The sequence below is a fragment of the Muntiacus reevesi genome, chromosome 11, assembly GCF_963930625.1.
Source record: "Muntiacus reevesi chromosome 11, mMunRee1.1, whole genome shotgun sequence".
Lineage (NCBI taxonomy): Eukaryota > Metazoa > Chordata > Mammalia > Artiodactyla > Cervidae > Muntiacus > Muntiacus reevesi.
In genome coordinates this window covers 16,805,176-16,824,983 of record NC_089259.1, presented here as the reverse complement: position 1 = coordinate 16,824,983, position 19,808 = coordinate 16,805,176, and the positions used below count along the sequence as shown (strand labels likewise).

At 40.2% G+C, this 19,808-nt stretch overlaps 1 protein-coding gene across 3 annotated transcripts in view; it reads right to left on the bottom strand.

Annotated features, from left to right (window-relative positions):
* The window catches only part of RB1 (RB transcriptional corepressor 1), a 117,857-nt gene extending 98,834 nt beyond the window's left edge, over positions 1 to 19,023 (bottom strand). Inside the window, exons 1-2 of one of the 3 annotated variants that reach the window (XM_065902292.1) lie at positions 18,524 to 19,023; positions 15,671 to 15,797 (exon numbers count right to left, since the gene is read on the bottom strand). In XM_065902292.1, the coding sequence (XP_065758364.1) occupies positions 15,671 to 15,797; positions 18,524 to 18,657 (261 nt within the window). In that variant the 5' untranslated portion in view covers positions 18,658 to 19,023. Of the gene's footprint in view, positions 1 to 6,420; positions 6,729 to 15,670; positions 15,798 to 18,523 lie in introns of those variants that run through there. The other 2 variants (XM_065902290.1, XM_065902291.1) reach the window with 2 other exon arrangements.
* Positions 19,024 to 19,808: the final 785 nt, after the last annotated feature.

The window sequence follows — 19,808 nt, the reverse complement described above, 5'->3', positions numbered from 1 at the left end:
GATTAAGCTAAACACAGAAGGAGAGGTACTCTTCAACATAGAACACTACATGAAAAAAGCAAGGTACAGAAAAACACAAAAACTAGAAACTTTTATTAGCTGCCTATGGAGGGGAAGTGGGTAATTTAGGGGAAGGAATTAGAGAGGTTTTCATTGCTTACATTTTTATTTCTTTTGAATCTTAAACCATCTGAATCTATTGCCTATTCCAAAAGCATCAATAATTACTTAAATTGGTTAAAACGTGTAAATAAATAATAAAACCTCAGTGAAAAAAATAAAAATCCTCTGTGTGTGTGTGTGTGTGTGTGTGTGTGAAGGGGGAAATGAGGAAGGGCTGAAGGGACAGAATGAACAAAAATTTATCAGTGGTTATTTCTATAGAGGTGGGAATACAAAGAGAGCAATGGATATTCACTTCTCACTTTAATACTACAAAAAATTTTAAAAACAAGTATATTTGAGTTTTGAATATATATGTGTGTTTATATATAGATATACATTTATATATGCATGTTCATATGTAAATATATATTTCTTTGAAATACTGAAAGGGAAATATAGAAACAGTGGAAAAAAGAACAAGAAAGATGTTAGTGAGAAAAACTACATGCCATGCCTTGAAAGTTGGCATTCAAATCCATAAACAGTTACAAGAGTCATAATGACCACAAAATAAAATAAAATTGCTTCTCACAAAAGCCTAGCTAGTCTTCATTCAGAGATAAGAGTAAAATTCCTTCCATGAGTCCTCAGAAAAAAAGAAAATATGCTGCAGTAAAAATAGCAATCAAATTATATACTATTATAACAATTATCTATAATTACATGTTAGATATATCTGAGTAGTTCATGATGAAAGCTCATGATGAACTTTAATAATGCTATCCGACATATATATTAAGCTTAAGACATTAAATGGTGAAGAGGGAAGAAATGGTTTGATTAAATTTAGAGAGTATAAAAGTAGAGAAAAATCAATAAAACCAAAAATTGTTTTTTTAAAAAAAAGATAAGAGAAACTTTTAGTTAAACTGATCAAGAAAAAAGATTCAAATTAGTTAAAATTAGAAATGACAAAAGGATATTCAGACCTACCTTATAGAAATTTCAAAAAGAATTATAACAGGAATGCTATGAGCCACTGCCTGCTGACAAATCAGATAATTTAAATTAAATGGACAAACTTCTAACGAGAAAGAGATGACCAAACCAACACAGAAAGAAACTGACAATTTGAAAAGACCTATAACAAGGTAAGAGACTAGACTAATAATTTTAAAATTTCTACACAGAGAAAAGTAGAAGCTCAGATGGTTTCATTGATGAATTCTACCAAATATTTAAAGCAGAATTAGTATCAATTAACCAAGTGAAAGTGAGGTCACTCAGTCGCGTCTGACTCTGTGTGACCCCATGGACTGTAGTCTACCAGGCTCCTCCATCCATGGGATTTTTCAGGCAAGAGTACTGGAGTGGGTTGCCATTTCCTTCTCCAGGGGATCTTCCCAACCCAGGGATCAAACCCTGGTCTCCTGCACTGCAGATAGATGCTTTACTGTCTCAGTCACCAGGGAAACCCATCAATTAACCAAAATGCTCCATAAAAGCTGAAGAAAAGCAAACATTTCCCATCTCCTTCGGCAGTCAATACTACCCTGACATTAAAATCAGACAGACACTGCAAGGAAAGAAAATAGAGACCAAAATCTCTTATGAACAAATGCATAAAAATTCTGAACAAAATACAAGAAAACCAAATTAAAAAAAAATATATATATATATATATAAGAATAATTACACACCATAAACAACTGAAACTTATCCTAGAAACACAACGTTGGTTTAAAATCTTAGAAGAATATAATACATTATATCAATAAGGAGAAAAAACATAGTTGTCTCAATAGATGCAGAAAAAAATCATTTGACAAAATCCCAAACCATTTGACAAAATACTCAACACAACTGGAATAAAAGGGAACTTCATCAACCTGACAAAAGGCATCTCCAGAAAGCCCACATCACAGGAAACAGTAAGACTGAATGTTTTCCCACTAAGATCGGGGAAAAGGTAACAATGTATTGGAGGTTCTAGCCAGGGCAGTCCACTAAGAAAAAGAAATAAAGGGCATCCACATCAATCCCAAAGAAGGGCAATGCCAAAGAATGCTCAAACTACCACACAATTGCACTCATCTCATATGCTAGCAAAGTAATGCTCAAAATTCTTCAAGCCAGGCTTCAGCAACATATGAACCGTGAACTTCCAGATATTCAAGCTGGTTTTAGAAAAGGCAGAGGAACCAGAGGTCAAATTGCCAACATCCACTGGATCATCGAAAAAGCAAAAGAGTTTCAGAAAAACATCTATTTCTGCTTTATTGACTATGCCAAAGCCTTTGACTGTGTGGATCACAACAAACCGTGGAAAATTCTGAAAGAGATGGGAATACCAGACCACCTGACCTGCCTCTTGAGAAACCTGTATGCAGGTCAGGAAGCAACAGTTAGAACTGGACATGGAACAACAGACTGGTTCCAAATGGGGAAAGGAGTACGTCAAGGCTGTATATTGTCACCCTGCTTATTTAGCTTCTATGCAGAGTACATCATGAGAAATGCTGGGCTGGATGAAGCACAAGCTGGAATCAAGATTGCTGGGAGAAATATCAAGGTAACCTCAGATATGCAGATGACACCACCCTTATGGCAGAAAGTGAAGAAGAACCAAAGAGCCTCTTGATGAAAGTGAAAGAGGAGAGTGAAAAAGTTGGCTTAAAGCTTAACATTCAGAAAACTAAGATCATGACGTCTGGTCCCATCACTTCATGGCAAATAGATGGGGAAACGGGAAACAGTGGCTGACTTTATTCTGGGGGGCTCCAAAATCACTGCAGATGGTGACCAAAGCCATGAAATTAAAAAACACTTACTCCTTGGAAGGAAAGTTATGACCAACCTAGACAGCATATTAAAAAGCAGAGACATTACTTTGTCAACAAAGGTCCGTCTAGTCAAGGCTATGGTTTTTCCAGTGGTCATGTATGGATGTGAGAGTTGGACTATAAAGAAAGTTGAGCGCTGAAGAATTGATGCTTTTGAACTGTGGTGTTGGAGAAGACTCTTGAGAGTCCCTTGCACTGCAAGGAGATCCAACCTGTCCATCCTAAAGGAGATCAGTCCTGGGTGTTCATTGGAAGGATTGATGTTGAAGCTGAAATTCCAATACTTTGGCCACCTGATGCGAAGAGCTGACTCATTTGGAAAGACCCTGATGCTGGGAAAGATTGAGGGTAGGAGGAGAAGGGGACAACAAGAGGATGAGATGGCTGGATGGCATCACCGACTCAATGGACATGGGTTTGGGTAAACTCTGGGAGTTGGTGATGGACAGGGAGGCCTGGCATGCTGCAGTGCATGGGGTCTCAAAGAATTGGACATGACTGAGTGACTGAACTGAACTGAACTGATATTGTATAAAGGGCATCCATATTGTAAAAAAAGAAGTAAAACTATCTCTATTTACAGATAACACGATCCTGTTTACAGAAAATCCTACGGAATACACTAAAAAACTATTTGAACTGAAGTATGAATTCAGCAAGTTCGCAGCATACAAAATCAACATGCAAAAGTCAATTGTATTTCTATCTACCAGCAATGAATAAACCAAATATTGAAAATAAATCCCATTTATAATAGCATCAATGAGTAAAATACTTAGCAATAATATTTTAATTGCAAGACTTGTAATCTAAAAACACTGTTGAAAAACTTAAAGACTATCTCAATAAATGTAAAGACATATCACGTTCATGCACATGAAGATAATATCATTAAAATGGTAATACTCCCCAAATTAACCTACAGATTTAGCATAATCCCTACTGAGGTCTCAACTGCCTTTCTAAAAGAAATTGACAAATTGACCCCAAACTTCATATTAAGAGAGAAAGCTGGGAAGATGGCAGAGTAGGAAGCACGAGAAATTTGTGTCCCTACCTAGACAACAACTGCACTGACAGAATCTGTCCGATGTTAACTATTCTGGAACTCTGGAGTCTACTGAAGGTTTCCAACTTCTAGAGGAAGGGACAGAAGGTAAATTATAGTTAATTTCTACCAGTTTTAGCTCTTAGCACAGTAGCAACTACGCATGGCCAACTGTCACCCACATGGCAGACAACTGTGCACATATTCCTGGAACAGTCTGCATGCAATCTGCAGGAGCCAGGGAGAGCGAAAAGGGATCCAGTCCTCCAAATTTCATAGATCTGTGCTCCAATCACTGTGCATTGCAGGAATATAGCAAGGGAGGGTGGGGTCTGTTGTTGCACCTCTCCTGCTAGCTGAAGTGATTTTCAGAAGATTTAAAAGGTTGGCACCTTCCCCCTACTCTTTATTTTCTCTATTTCCCCTTTGGGGAGCCAGACATTGATGACTAAGACCCATTCTAAGACAGAGACTTCCCTGGTGGTCCAGTGGTAAAGCATCCACCTGTCTATGCAGGGGGCATGGGTTAGATACCTGGTGCAGGAAGATTCCACATGCTGCAGAGCAACTAAGCCCATGCATCACGACTACTAAGCCCATGCTCTAGAGCCGGAACTCCACAATAAAAGAAACCATCATAATGAGAAGCCCGGGTACCATAACAAAGAGCGACCCTAGCTCTCTGCAACTAGAGAAAGTTTGCGCACAACAATGAAGATACAGCAGAGCCAAAAAAAAATAAATAAATAACATTTTTAAAAGACCCATTCCAAGACATAATTAAGCTGTCAAATCCAAAGACAGGGCTTCCCAGGGGGCGCTAATGGTAAAGAGCCTTCCTGCCAATGCAGGAGATGTAAGAGACGTGAGTTCAATCCCTAGGTCAGGAAGATCCTGTAGAGGAGGACCTGGCAACCCACTCTGGTGTTCTTGCCTGGAGAATCCCAGGGACAGAGGAGCCTGGCAGGCTACAGTCCATAGGGGAGCAAAGAGTTGGACATGACTAAAGCAACTTAGCATGCATTCATGTACCCAAAGACAAAAGGAGAATTTTTAAAGCAGCAAGAAAAAAGCAAGTCATTATTTATAAAGAATCTTAAATTAGATTATCTGCAGATTTCTCATCAGAAAAGCTGAAGAAGGCAGGGGACTGATACATTCAAAGTGCTAAAAGAAAAAAAAAAAACTGTTACCAAGATTGCTATAGCCAGTAAAATTGTCCTTCAAAAGTAAGGGAGAAATCAAGACATTCCTAGATAAACAAAAGTTGAGGAAGTTCATTACCACTAGACATGTCCTATGAGAAATGCTAAAAGGAGTCCTGCAGGTTGAAAATAAAGGATTAAAGCTAGTAACTCAAAGTCATTTGAAGAAATAAACATCTCAGTAAAAGTAAATACACAGGCAATTATAAAAGATATTACTATTACAATAATAGTGTATAACTCCACATGTTGTTTCTATATAATTTAAGACACTGATGCATTAAAAATCATTAGTTTATGTTTTTGGACTCTTGATATAAAAAGGCATAGTTTTGTGACATCAATAACTGAAAGGAGTGTGGACAGGGCTAATGAAGTATACTTTTCTATATTATTGAAGCTAAGCTTGACAAAATTCAAATTAGAGTATAAAACTTTAAGATGCTAAATGTAATCCCCATGGTAATGACAAAGAAAACAAAGAATATACACAAAAGGAAATAAGAAAGGAATTTAAACATTTCAATACAAAAAGTCAGCTAAATACAAAAGAATCACTGCAAAGAGAAAACCAATAGAAAAACCAAGGAAACCAAAAGCTGATACTTTAAAAAGATCAATAAAACAAAAAAGCCTACAGTCAGATTACCTCTAAAAAAAGAGAATGGAAGAGAAAACACATTATTATAATAGAAATGTACGTGACTCTTTATTTCTTGCTGCCTTTGAATTCTCTAACTTCTGCCATGTTAATTATGACGTGCCTTGGGTTCATGCTGTCTGTGACTGTGCTTCCTGCACCTGGATGTCTGTTTCCTGTCTACGTTTCGGAAGTTTTCAGCCATAATTTCATGAAATAAATTTTCTACCTCTTTCTCCCTCTCTTCTCCTTCTGGGACCCCTATGAATGTGATTTTTAGTACACCTAATGTTGTCCCCAAAGTCCCTTAAACAATTCTCATTTAAATTTTTTTTTTCTTTTTGCTGTTGTGACCCAGTGATTTCCATTATTCTATACCTTATGCATTCTTCTGTATCACCTAACCTGCTGTTAATTCTCTCTAGTGTTTTTCATTTCAGTTATCCTGTTTTTTTTAGCTCTGACTGGTTCTTTTTGCATGTTTTCTCTAATCCCTTGTTAAAATTCTGTGTTCATCTATTCTTTTCCCCAGTTCAGTTAGCATTCCTATTACTACTGGACTCTTTATAAGGTATTTACCTCCGTTTCATCAGAGTTTTTTCAGGGGTTTCTTCTTGCCCTTTCATTTGAAATATAGTCCTCAGTCTTCTCATTTTGTTCAGCCTTCTCTGTCACCATGATTAGGTGAAACAGTTACCTATCCCAGTCTTGGAGGCATGTCCTCATGTGGGGGTGTCCCAACGCAGTCTGCATGTGCCCAGAGGCTCTGGTCTGCGAGCTGCTGGATCTGAAGTGAACGGGCACAGGCGGTCTTCCCCTGGGCTGTGCGGGCAGCCATCATTCTGACGGGCTGAAGCTGGAGCAGCTACGGGTCGGAACTGGGGCTTCTCCGCTCAAACGCGGTCTCCACCGTATAAGGGGTGGGGGCGGAGCTCCAGGGGCTGGAACCGGAATACCGAGGCAAGTGGGTTTCTGCTAGGAGGAAAGTGGGTTTCTGACAGGAGTCCCTGTCCAAGTATGGGGCGCGTCCAGGGCTGAGGACATGGGGCTGAACCTCTGCGCTGGTTTCTCTCCGTCCGCAAGCCGCGGCATCCATGTCTTGGTTAGAGGCCGCGTCAGGGCTTGAGCTAGCGCCTGCGTTCGATGACCCGGTTTCACTTCCAGATGCGCGGATGGACACATGAGCCTGCCTCCCTGACCCGGTTTCACTTCCTTCCAGATGCGCGCATGGACACATGAGCCTGCCTCACTGACCCGGTTTCACTCCCTTCCGGATGTGCGCATGGACACACGAGCCTGCGATGGTCGGCCCCACCTAGTTTTACTCCCCCTCAAGTGTGTGCAAGGTCGGCCTACCAAGTGCCTACATTCTCCGCTTGGGATGCGGCTTTGCTCCCTCCAGGGTGTACACACGGACACCCAGGCTGGCAGTGTCTTGCCTCCACACTGGTCAGAGTCAGGGGCAGGGTGCAAGCAGGCTCGCAGCCCTCCAAGTGTGCGCGGTCTCAGGAGTTGCCCGCGCCGCAGTCGGGGTAGCGCCAGGGTAAGAGGCGCTGGAGCAGGAGCCCTGAGCAGGCTGCGGGATACACTGGGATGGTCCTGGTAAGCCGGCCAGAGCCCAAGAAAGTTTTCCATCTGCTGACTCTGCTGTGACTGGGAGAAGGCAAGTCTGTGCATGTCCTTCAAGGGCCGAGTCCTGGTTTCTTAGAGACCTCCGGTAAGCCCCAGTGGTTTCCAAACCAGCTAAGGGGGTCTTCCCAGGGTTGGACCCGTGGGCTAGGTTGCCTAATAGGTGGCTCAAACCCCTCACTCCCCCCAGGGAAAATCCCCAAATCTGTGCCATGTCCCTCCCCTTCTGTACCCTCCACTGGCGGGGGCAGGTCCTGACCAGACCAGACTGCTTCTCCTCCCTTCCTGCCAGCCTTTGTGCAGTTCTTCCTTCACAGCCTCGGTTGAAAAAGAGCCATCTGGCTACTTCCCAAATCAATTTTACCAAGCACCGCTCTATATGTAGTTGTGGTTTTGATGTGTTGGTGCGTGAAGGTGAGCCCGCATCCCTTTACTCCATCTTGATCTCTCCTCTCCAGGTACGGTTTTTCACAGTGGACGCACCAATATACATTCTTACCAACAATGTATGGTTCCCTTTTCTCTATATTGTCACCAACGCTTGTTATGTCTTGTCTTTTTGATAATAACCATTCTAACAGATGGGAGTGGTATTTTACTGTGGTTTTGATGTGCATTTCCCTGATGATTAGAGAGGTTAAGCACCATGTACTTGTTAGCCATCTGTATGTCTTCCATGGAAAAATATTCAGTCCCTCAGCCCATTTTTTTTTTAAACTGGATTGTTTGTTCTTTAAGTATTTTGGATTTTAACTCATTAGATACAAGATTTGCAAATATTTTCTCCCAATTGGTAGGTTGCCTTTTCATTTTGTCAGTGGTTTCCTTTCCTATCAGAAGCTTTTTATTTTGATGTAGTTAGTTCTACTTGTTTCTTTTTGCTTTTGTTCACTCTGCTTTTGGTGTCAAATTCAAAAAATCATCCCCAAGACGGTGGTCAAGGAGCTTGCACCTATGTTTTCTTCTAGGAGTTTATGGTTTCTTATGTTCAAGTCTCTTAATCCAGTATGAATTAATTTTTATCAATAGTGTGAGGCAGTGGTCCAGTTTTCCCAGAACCCTTTACTGAAGAGATGGTTTTATCACTGCTGAATATTCTTGGCTTCTTCTGTCATAAATTAACTGACCATATATGTGTGGGGGTTTATTTCTGGGATCTCTTTTCTTTTCTCTTGATCTATGTGTCCGTCTGAATGCTAAATCCCATTCTATTCTTATGACTATAGCTGTGTAATAGTTTGAAATCAGGAAGTGTGATGGCAGTGATAAGGATACAATATCAAAGGCATGATTCATAAAAGGAAGAATTTATAACCTGGACTTTATTAAAATTATTTCTGCTTGACAAAAGACACTGTCAAAAGGATGAGAAGTTAAGCCACAGAATGGGAGAAAATACTGGCAAAAGGAATATCTAAAGAGGACTGTTTTCCAAAATACATAAACTCCTCCTAAAACTCACCAATGAGTAAATAAACAACAGACTAAAAAATTGGCACAAGGTGTCAACACCTCTCCGAAGAAGATGTACAGATGGCAAATAAGCATATGAAAAGATGTTCAGCATCGTACGCCGTTAAGAGAATTACAAATTAAAACAGTGAGATATCACACCTATTACAATGGCCAAAATGCAAGATAGTAACAACACCAAATGGTCACAAAAATATGAAAGAAGCAGCGCTTTCTTGAATGGTACCACCACTCTGGACACAATTCGGAGGTTTCCTACAAAAATGAACATACTCTTACCGTAGGATCTCTGCAATAGGATCCAACAACAACATTCCTTGGTGTTTAAAGAGTGGAAAACTGATGTCCACAATAAAAATCTATAACATGATATAGATATAGCAGCTTCATTCATAGTAGCTAAAGCCTACAAACAACACAGCCACCTTTCAGTAAGTGAACGGTTAAACAAACTGTGGTGCAGCCATCCCGTGGAATACTACCAAAAATAACAAAGAAACCAACCATTTTCAATGAGCTGGACTGTGTGCCCTCCACAAAATTCCTATGTTGAAGCCCGAGCCCTAAGTATCTGAGAACATAACTGTGTTTGGAGATAGGGTCTCAAGTGGTACGTAAGTTAAAATGAGGACAGAAGTGTAAACCTAATTGAATCTGACTAGCGTCCTTACATGAACAGGAAGTCTGGACACCCAAAAGGGCACCAGGGATTTGTGCACAAGAAAACCATTCCAGAAGACAAGGAGAAGGCAGCCATCTGCAAACCAAGGAGGGAGGCTGCAGAAGAAACCAAACCTGCCCATAGTTTATCTTGGACTTCCAGCCTCCAGAACTGTGAGAAAACACATTTCTGTTGTCTAAGCCACTCAGTCTGTGGTATTTTTTTATGGCACCCTTAGCAAACAAATATAATGACATTTAACATCAATGTGTCTCCAGGGAATTATGCTTAATGAAAAAAAAGACAATCCCTAAGGTTAAATACTATATGATCTTATTTCCATTTCATTCTTGAAATTACAAAATACAGCTGACTCTTGAAGAACATGGCTGCAAACTGTGTGTTATATATTTTTTTTCAATAGTAAAGGCTACTGTTGTTTTTCAGTCGCTAAGTTGAGTTGAGTTGGTGATGCTATCTAACCATTTCATCCTCTGCTGCGGCCCGGCCTGCCTTGCCTTCCATCTTTTTCAGCATCAAGGTCTTTTCCAGTGAGTCAACTCTTTGCAAGACTATAGTACTACACTATAGGCAATTTTTTTTTCCAATAGTAAATATTATAGTATTACATGAGCTGAGATTGGCTAAACTCTCAGATGTGAAACTACAGAAATGGAGGAACCATGTATATGAAGAAACTGTGTATACAGAGGTCAACCATAAGTAATACAGATTGTCAACTGTGTGGAGGTTTGCTGGCCCTAACCCCAACACTATTCAAGGATCAACTGAATGTTATATTATCTTTAAGTAAAGATCTTATTAAATGTCTTTGTATAGTCAAACTGGTCTATTGGTATTATAAGATAATATTAATACTTGAAAAGATGATTATAATCATTGGTCACTTTTGGGGAATGTTAAAAGACAAACTCAGCTTGAAAACTAGTCAATAATCACACACACACACACAAAGAAAGAAAACTAGTCAATAAACGCAAAGAATAAAGCACTTATCCAACCTTTCCTGAATGACCTATACTTCAGAATAAACATAGTTGATGGAGGAAAGTTTCTATTTACAGAAGAATTACAATTAATAATTGAAAAGGGAAAGATTAGTTCAGCATTTAGCAACCTCTAATGGCTCCAGTCAATGGTCATCAAAAAAAGCTTACATTAGAAGAGAGAGAACAAGACATTATTTGTCTACCAATAGGCATACACAACAACATCTCTGAAGCATTTCTTCTGAAAAATATCAAACCAGGATCTGATCAGGCCTCTACAATCATTTCTAGAAAACACAGAGAATTAGGAAATATGTTAAACAATGAAGGCGGTACAATCTGTAAAATACACACAGTAAAAAATCTCACAGGATAAAAACTCCAGTTTCTTCAACAAATACATTGGGAAAAAAAATAAGAAAAGAAAGGAAAAGGGGGAGGGAAGGAAAAGATAAAGTCTATAGACTGAAAGAGATTTAAGACATAAATCAACCAATCACACTGGGTAGACCTTATTTAAATCCTGAACATACTGAAAAAAAGAATTTATGAAACAATCTAGATAATTCAAACAACGGATATTTGATATTAAGGAATTTTCATTAATTTTATCAGGTGTGATGAACTGTGATGCTTCTGTTGTTTGGAGGGGATTGTCTTCCGGTGCAGCTTGTAGGATCTTAGTTTCCAAATCAGGGATTCAATCCATGACCCCTACAGTGTAAGTGTGGAATCCTGATCAGAGGACCGCCAGGAAATTTCTTGTGGTCATTTTTTTAAAGAGCTCTTTTTTTTCCCCCCATACATACTGAAATATGTATAGATGAAACATCATATCTTGGATTTACTTTAAAATAATCTGGAGTCAGGGAGAAATAGAGTTTGGCCATGACTGATAACTACTGAAGCTGGTTAAGAGGTATGTGAGAGTTCATACTATTTTCTCTAACCTATTTATATAAATCTCTGAAACTCTCCAAAATAAAATGTCTTTAAAAATTAATCTTAGAAGTTAAATCAGAAATAAAAGAACCTGCATATATCCTCCATCTGTAATACAAATGTAACATTCACGTATATGTCCTTTAGCAGTTTACAGTCCATGGGGTCGCAAAGAGTCAGACACGACTGAGGACACGCACACAAACATGTTCTTAAATGTATTTTGCTCAGCAAAAAGCACAAGCAATCAGAATATAAGCACCATCTTCAAACAGAAAGGGTATATATATGACTAAGGACTAAAAAATTACAGGCAAAGAAATTTTTCATTACACATAATTTTAAAATATATATTCTGCTAAGGTTATTAAGAAACTTCTTCATATTTTTGCAGCACAGCTTAAATAGAATGCCTAGTTTTACTCTAATTCCAAACTATTCTCTTCAATTATCTTTCTAAATGTAATTACCTCTAAAATGCTTCTATCAAGGGTAATATATTTCAAAGCCCTTGAATATATATACACACACACACACCCATGCAAAAGCCTAAAAGGCTGACATTCAGACATCATTTCTGCTTTTCAGATGAGCAAACTGAGACTGGGATTAACCAATTTGCCTAAAATCATATAGCTACATTACAACTACAATAAGAGTTTTTTGCCCTGAGGTCCAAGGTTTTTTTCTTCTCTGCCACGCTGTCATTCAAGATGCAGAAAGAAAACCGATATTCCAACAACTGATTCACCATAAGTCACAGTATGAGAAGTATACCTGACCAATTTCTTATTTTATTCATATGCTGTAAGCAGCATGAACACAATTTAGTCATATGACAGCAATCACATATTACACACTTACTAAACATTTATATAAGAAGAAATTTCTAGACAAAATACCACAAACCTTTCCTTTAAAAGGATTAATATATGCTTTCCTGCATGTATAAACAACTTTTTTTTAACTCTCAAGAACCTAAAAATGTGAATTTTAATGAAAGTGCCACATCAAAATCACTATACATCCATTTAAAACTTCAACCATTTTAATTGATCCTTAAATTCTTTTAAAAAACATTAATATAAGATTTTCTGCAGTAGCTCATTAGTCAAAATATTCTGCTTGCATGACCAAATATAAGCACTCATTTACACTAATAAATGTTTTATATGCATGAATTTATTTAATCTACCAAATAACTCCAAGACACAGAAATTATTGTTAGTTCCATTTGCAAATAAGATAATTGAGACTTGAAGATTTTAGGTACCTTTTCATGATCACAGAGACAGTAAATGGTAGATTTGAAATGAGTCAGTCCAGTCTCATGACAAATTCTTGCTCTTAACCCATCCTGTGTTTCAATAAACATTATCTATTTTCAGGTGACAAAAATTACCCTGAGTTACCACATTCTTGTTTCAAAGAAGATAGCCAAGTGCAACTAGAATGGCTGCATCAGAAACAGGTTCATTGTGTCACTCTCTGGCTTCTCAGCACTCACTGTGTCACATTCTCCCTTAGAAATTACTGTATAAATGAAGATTAAATTATCAGGCCAACTTTCAAAAACTTAACTATCACTGAAAATAACATTTCTGTGGAAGAGTCTGGTGAACTGTAACAGAAAAATACAACATCATCCTGTCGTACCCAATGAAAAGATGCCCCAAATCCCAAATGTAACATGAAATTCCTTTATTTTCCTCGGCACACAACCAGGAATGACTTCTCATCTCCTAGTCCCCATCAAGAGTATCACCAGGAGATGAGTTTTAAACTATGCCAGTTCCCATGGAAGATAGGGACAAAGCCAGGAGAAAGAAAAGGGTAGGATACAAAAGCAGTAACATTTATTTATTTACATATGTATATATGAAAGTCTGAAGCCCAAAACTATTACTGCTAGAATTCAGTTTTTTTAAAAAAGTTTCCTGTGAACTAGCCTGCAAATCTAACTACCTTATTGTACTTACTAAGAGATCTGGATTCCTGGGTCGGAAGATCTGCTGGAGAAGGGATAGGCTACCCACTCCAGTATTCTTGGGCTTCCCTTGTGGCTCAGTTGATTAAGAATCCACCTGTAATGTGGGAGACCTGCATTTGGAAGATTCCCTGGAGAAGGGAAAGGCTACCCACTCCAGTATTCTGGCCTAGAGAATTCCAGGGATCAGAGTTCCATACGACTGAGTGACTTTCACTTTCAAGAGATCTGGAACACAACTCACTTAAAAACTGGCAACTATCTGCACTTACCAATACTGTCTATAATCAACTACCCCTTCTCAACTTTCTGAAAACTAAAAGCCTAGTATTTATGGAAGAGAGAGAAGTGAAGGAGTGATGACTCCAGTAACAGCACACTCAAAGAAACGGCTTTGTACATGATATACCCAAATCAGTGGAAATATATATTAGGTGCTCTGGAATGATAATACCAAAGTCATTCATCCAAGATACTTCAAGAATACCTTTTTAGTATGTTGTTCTAGAATATGTTCAGATCTTTGGAAAATCTTTGGAGGTTTGTTTTCTCCTTTTTTTTATTACCAGATGCTATAGACTGAATACTGGTGTCCCCCTCAAATTCAGATGCTGCAAACCTGATGCCCAACAAGATGGTATCAGGAGGTAGAGCCTTCAGGAGTGATTAGGTCAGGAGGGAAGGGCCCTCATGAATGAAATCAATTCCCTTCTAAAAGAGGCCAGCAAAAGCTCCCACCAGCTCTGCCAACCGAGGCCAGTGATAAGGCACTATCTGTGAATTCCCAGTGAATAAAGAAGTGTGCCTTTACTAGACCCAGAATCTGCCTGCACCATGATCTTGGACTTTCCAGCTCCAGAACAGTGAGAAATAAGTTTCTATTGTTTATAAGCTATCCAGTCTAAGGTATTTGTTGTAATAGTCCAAACAGATTAAAACACTTTTTAACAGTTATAAATAGCTATTTTTATGGGACGTATATAAACATATTTTGCTGCATTGACTGAATCAGTAAAAAAACAAGACAACAGTGTACTCTAATACAATGCTGAATGAAAATGTAAACTCATTAAAAGTGATTAGAGTGCAATTTAGCAATAATTACCAATAGTTTTATAAATGCTCGTAGCTTTTGACTCAGTAATTCAAATTGTAAGAATTTATCCTAATAATCAGAGATTCATTCATTAATCCACTTAACAAGTAATTGAAGACTTAATTTGTGCCAGGTATCACTCTTACAAATAAGGATGTTTATCACATTTTACAGCTCCAAAAAGTTGGGGGGGAAATGTCAAATAACAGTAAGCTAACAAATCAGAATACATCTAATGGATAAAATATCATAACACCACTGGAAATGACATTATCAAATATATCAAAAAATATTTAACAACATAAAATGCTCATGTTAAGAAAAAATATTTTTTAAGATACAAAACTACATGCAATTACATATGTAACTATATGTATGATCCCAAATCTGTGTTTTAGATCTTATTAGTCAGGATCCTTAGTTAAGTTACTCAATCTCACTCAGCTTCAGTATCTTCATTTATAAAATGAAGATTTTACATGTAAAATAAGGATTTTATACTTCACAACTTAAAGGCTTGTCAGATGAGTTACTTATAAAGTGCTTACAATATTCCCCAGTACATATAAAGTGTCAATAATTATTTGCTAGTGATATTATTATATACATAGATGTTGAATATATATGCATATGTATTCAAGAAAAAAATGGAATATCAAAATATTATCAAAGATTCTGAATTCTAAATAAATAATTATAAGGCAATCAGGACATTTCAATACTGATTATATATTATGATATTAAAATTATTTTATGAGTCATTTTGTTTTTTAAAAAGTCTTTATAGCATAGTGAACTATTTATGAATAAAATGTGAAACCTAAGATTTGCTTTAAAATACTTTGGTGGGGGGCTTACATGGAGAGTTAGGTTTTTTTAATTTTTCATGTTATCAGAAATAAATTACCTCTGGGTGATAGGATTATTAGTAAGTTTGCTTTATAATTTTCCACTTTCAAAATTTTTTATAGTGATTAAAAATTATTTCTGAAATTAAAAAAATGTTTTCAAAAAATTTTGACATTCCTTACCAATACTCCATCCACAGATGAAACTTTTTCCCAAGTTAACCAAGCTCTTTCTCTGACATGATCTGGTATCTTTAATTTCTGACATAATGCAGTAAAATCAGGTTCTTCAGTTTCTTCAAACTCAAGCCTACCAAATGAAAAAATATTAATAGGCACATATTTACAATCAAATTAATTAGATAAACGTTTCAATAGTTTGCATAGAATAGCACTACCCTGAAAGACAGCATCACTAAATACTTTAGAATCTTTTTTATCTTTGAAAAAATTACACTTAGAATTTAAACATATATTTATCTTTTTCAGTCTTTCCAGAATGGTAATACCACACAGTGAAAAATGTTTGCTACTTCAGAGCAGCAAAATAGCTTAAAGTAAGTACAAGAGCTAAAACTGTTTGGGAAAGTTGGGTTGGTTAACAGCAGGAGGAAAGCAATAGACAATATTACAAAACCAATTCAATATCATTAACTTTTGATAAAATGCAGTGTACCCTTCACAGTGTTTTATTTAACCTACTTACTAGTAGTTCTTACATGATGATTAAATTCAGCCTTTTCTTCCTGATTTTTCTTAACCAAGACAAGCAGTCAAAAAACTCTTCTTGTCTAATTCTTTTTCAATCACATAATGTCTACTTGACCTCTAATAATAATAGTAGTAGTACAAGGAATAGCTAATAATTTTTTAGTATTTATTATGATCCCACACAAAGTACCTTAGATGAAGGTAGATTCAATCCCCACATCAGCCCTATTAGGTAAATCCTCTTATTATCCCTGTTTTACAAATACCAAATCAGAGAAGTTAAAGCACTCACTTGAAATCAGGCAGTATGTACAAACCCTGATAGAAACCCAATAATCTAAGTCTATAATCCATGCCCTTGAGCACTATTCCAGACTGCCAACCTCCTCTGAAACATAATTAACTTTTGGTTATCTCAAGAATGAAAATGGTGTGCTGTTTCCCTTAAGTAAACTCCCAATTCTCAAAGTAGACATGGGCTCCATCACTGGAAATGCAGTTGGACTGGGCCCTGAACCCACCCCAGGTAAATTTCTCAACTTCAGACTGCCAGGCAGTGGTTCTATCCTTGTTAAATAGTTAACCTGTAGTTTTTGATAGCCCATAAGGACACATTTTATGGGTAAGGATAATCGAGAATAGACTTTATCTTGCATGGTTCTGACTTAAAGAATTTGTGATAGTTTCATCATTTAAAAGTATATAAAATGAAGTGCTGGAAAATAGAAACAAAGACTTTCTTTTCCCGGGTGATGGCCAGGACTTCAATATTTCCGGTTACTCTACAATATTCAAGAATGCGTCCAAGCTCTGCGATAACGTAAGAGTTCTTTGCAGTAAACTTCACTGCTCTTACCAAAGGGAAACTGGAAAATACTGGACATATCAGAGTTTAATCAGAAACCAACGTCCTCTCCTAGAACATCCCTGGGCTTTTTTTTTTCCCATTAGTGAGAATGATTTTTAATTCATAAGATAGTCATATATGAATTTCTAATAGCCTTTCACAAGCCATTTCCAAAAGCCTTTCCCAATCTTTAACAATTTGTCCCAAATTCTGTTAGTGCAGGGGGAGGTGAGAGAAACAGGACCTGCTGATAGACTAGAACTGTGGAAGGGAGACAGAAAGGAGTCCCATTCCCCTGTAATTGATGTGCAGTCTCAAAGCAGGGCCACTGCTGACAATAATAATGGATAATTATACTCGTTCAATTTTTGGTTCTAACCATAAAGCATCACAATCAAGAAAAATAAGATGTTGCAATACATTATCTGCCTGTCAAGTTCCACTGCATTATCGTGGACTTGCTTAAATTTAGAATCTACTTAGGAGAAGAAAAACAACTCCACGTGAGCACAAAAACACTCGTTTTCTACTCCAACAAACGAAACAAACAAAAAAACCCCAAGGACACCAGGATCCTTGCTGGCTCAAAGCCAAAAGGCAAAATGGAAGAAATAACGAGGCACGCTGTAGCCAACGAAAATACGCAAGAAGTTTTGGGAAACAAGAGAAAAGTTTAGGAACTTTTAAGCTCTTGGGCTAAACGTCTCACAATATTTTTACCCAGGCACGAGTTCTTTCTAAAGAGCTACGTTCCACCAGTCACTACCGATGGCCGTGAATCCCCAAGAACCGAAAATCCCCTTTTAAGAGAACGCCACAAGGCGCCTCAGTCGAGCTTCCTGGGGGGTAACTGACACCCAGGACCCTGCCCGTCACGTCCGCGGGCATCTCTGCCGCCTCATCCAAGGCTTTTCTGGCTGTCTCTCCCAGGACTGGGCTTCAGATACAGCTGCGCGCCCAGAGGGGAAAAAAACAAAAAAAACAAAACAAAAAAACAACCACTTCCAACTGTTGCATCGCAGGAGACCAAAAAAGAAAGTCAAAAGACCACTGGAGGACTACTAATCTCAACGGGAAGAAAAACCTGTCCAGCAGACACCAGTTAGTTCTTTTCTTTTTTTCTCTTTTGCGTGTGATGGGGCCTCGAAATCACCCGCCGGATGCGCAGGGCCGTCTCGCGGAGCAAAGGCGGCACCTGTCACTTCGCTCAGCGACCCGAGCCCCACCCGCCCGACACCTGTCAAGCTGGAGCCGAGACCCCCTCCCGGCCGCCATCCCCTGGCGGCGCCCGCACCCAGACCTCTGTCAGCTCCCTCCGGGCGCTCCGCCGCGAGGGGTGGTGGAGGGGGGGACAGCCCTCCCGCCGGGACCCGCGCCCCGCGGGGACGCGCCCCCGCCTAGACGCCGCGGCGCCCGCCGACGCAGCCTCGGGGCGCCCTCCCCGCTCGCCGCCCGCCACCGGTGGCTCGGCCGCTCACCTGGCCAGAGGCAGGTCCTCAGAGCCGCTGTCCTGCTCGGGGTCCTCCTCAGGGGGCGGCGGCGGGGGCTCCGCGGCGGCGGCGGCGGCGGCGGCGGCGGTGGCGGCTGCTCTTCGGGGGGTTTTGGGCGGCATGACGCGCTCCCAGGACAGGCACCGGCGGGCGCTTGAGGAGGGCCGGGGAAGGGAGAGGACGCGCGCACCTCGGGCACGCCCCGTCCTCGGCCGACTCCCGTTACAAAAATAATTTGAACGTTCCCCAGAGAAAAAAACCGGGCCAGCCCTCCCCCGCCCGGCAACCGAGCGCCGCGTCCAACCGCGGGAAAACGTCACTTCCGCCCGCGGCGTCACGTCCGCGAGGTTCCCGGGCCCGCCAGCGTCGGGAGGGCACCGGGGTGCTGGGCGAGGCGAGGCAAGGCGTGGGCCGAGCGGGCGGGAAGCCCCGGGCCTGCAACCCAGGCGCCCGCCCGGAGGCAGCCGCCGCCGCCGCCTCAGTCTTCCTCTCCTCGAAACTCGCCCCTGCGGGCGTGGGTGGCCGAGTAAGGGAGCTACCCGGCCCGTTGGGTGCGCGGGCCCCCTCGCTATAGCCGGGTGGATCCGGGGCTGCGGCCGAGGCCCCCGCCGGGGAGTATCGGGCGAGCGCACCCGGGGCGGACACGCCCCTCTCCTCCTGGGCGGCGCCCTCCCGCTCGCCCGCGCTCCTCCCGCCCAATCCGTTAAGCGAAGTCGGCCAAAACAAAAAACAAACAGCCTCTGAAACACCTATGAGGAGCTGGATTTTGCCCACTGCTAGCGGAGACCAAGGATGGGACGACGAAACTGGCCTCTTGAGAGTTCTTTGAGGGAAGAGGGGTGGGCGCTGCGGGCAAAGAACGGATGACGAGGTGCTGCGCGGTTTTAATAGAGTTAAAACCAGGAAGTACCATCGAAACGTCTAAAGGACATCTTCAGAGGAGCAGGGACATTTGAATAGAAGTTTGCTAGGACCTCACATCTAAGGAGGACTTAACTATGTGCATAGGGGATTGTTCTGGCCATTTTACCTCATTATCTTACCGAATCCGCAGAAAAAGCCTTTTAAAATGAGTTGTAGTCGTATTACACTTTGGAAAGGAAAACAGGCTCAGAGGAGTTAATTCATTTGCCCAGTACTCCAGTATTCTGGCCTGGAGAATTCCCTGGACAGAGGAGCTGACAGGCTACAGTCCATGGGGTCGCAAAGAATCAGACGCGACTGAGTGACTTACACACACAGCCGATGGGTGGTAGAGGTTTTGAACCCAGAT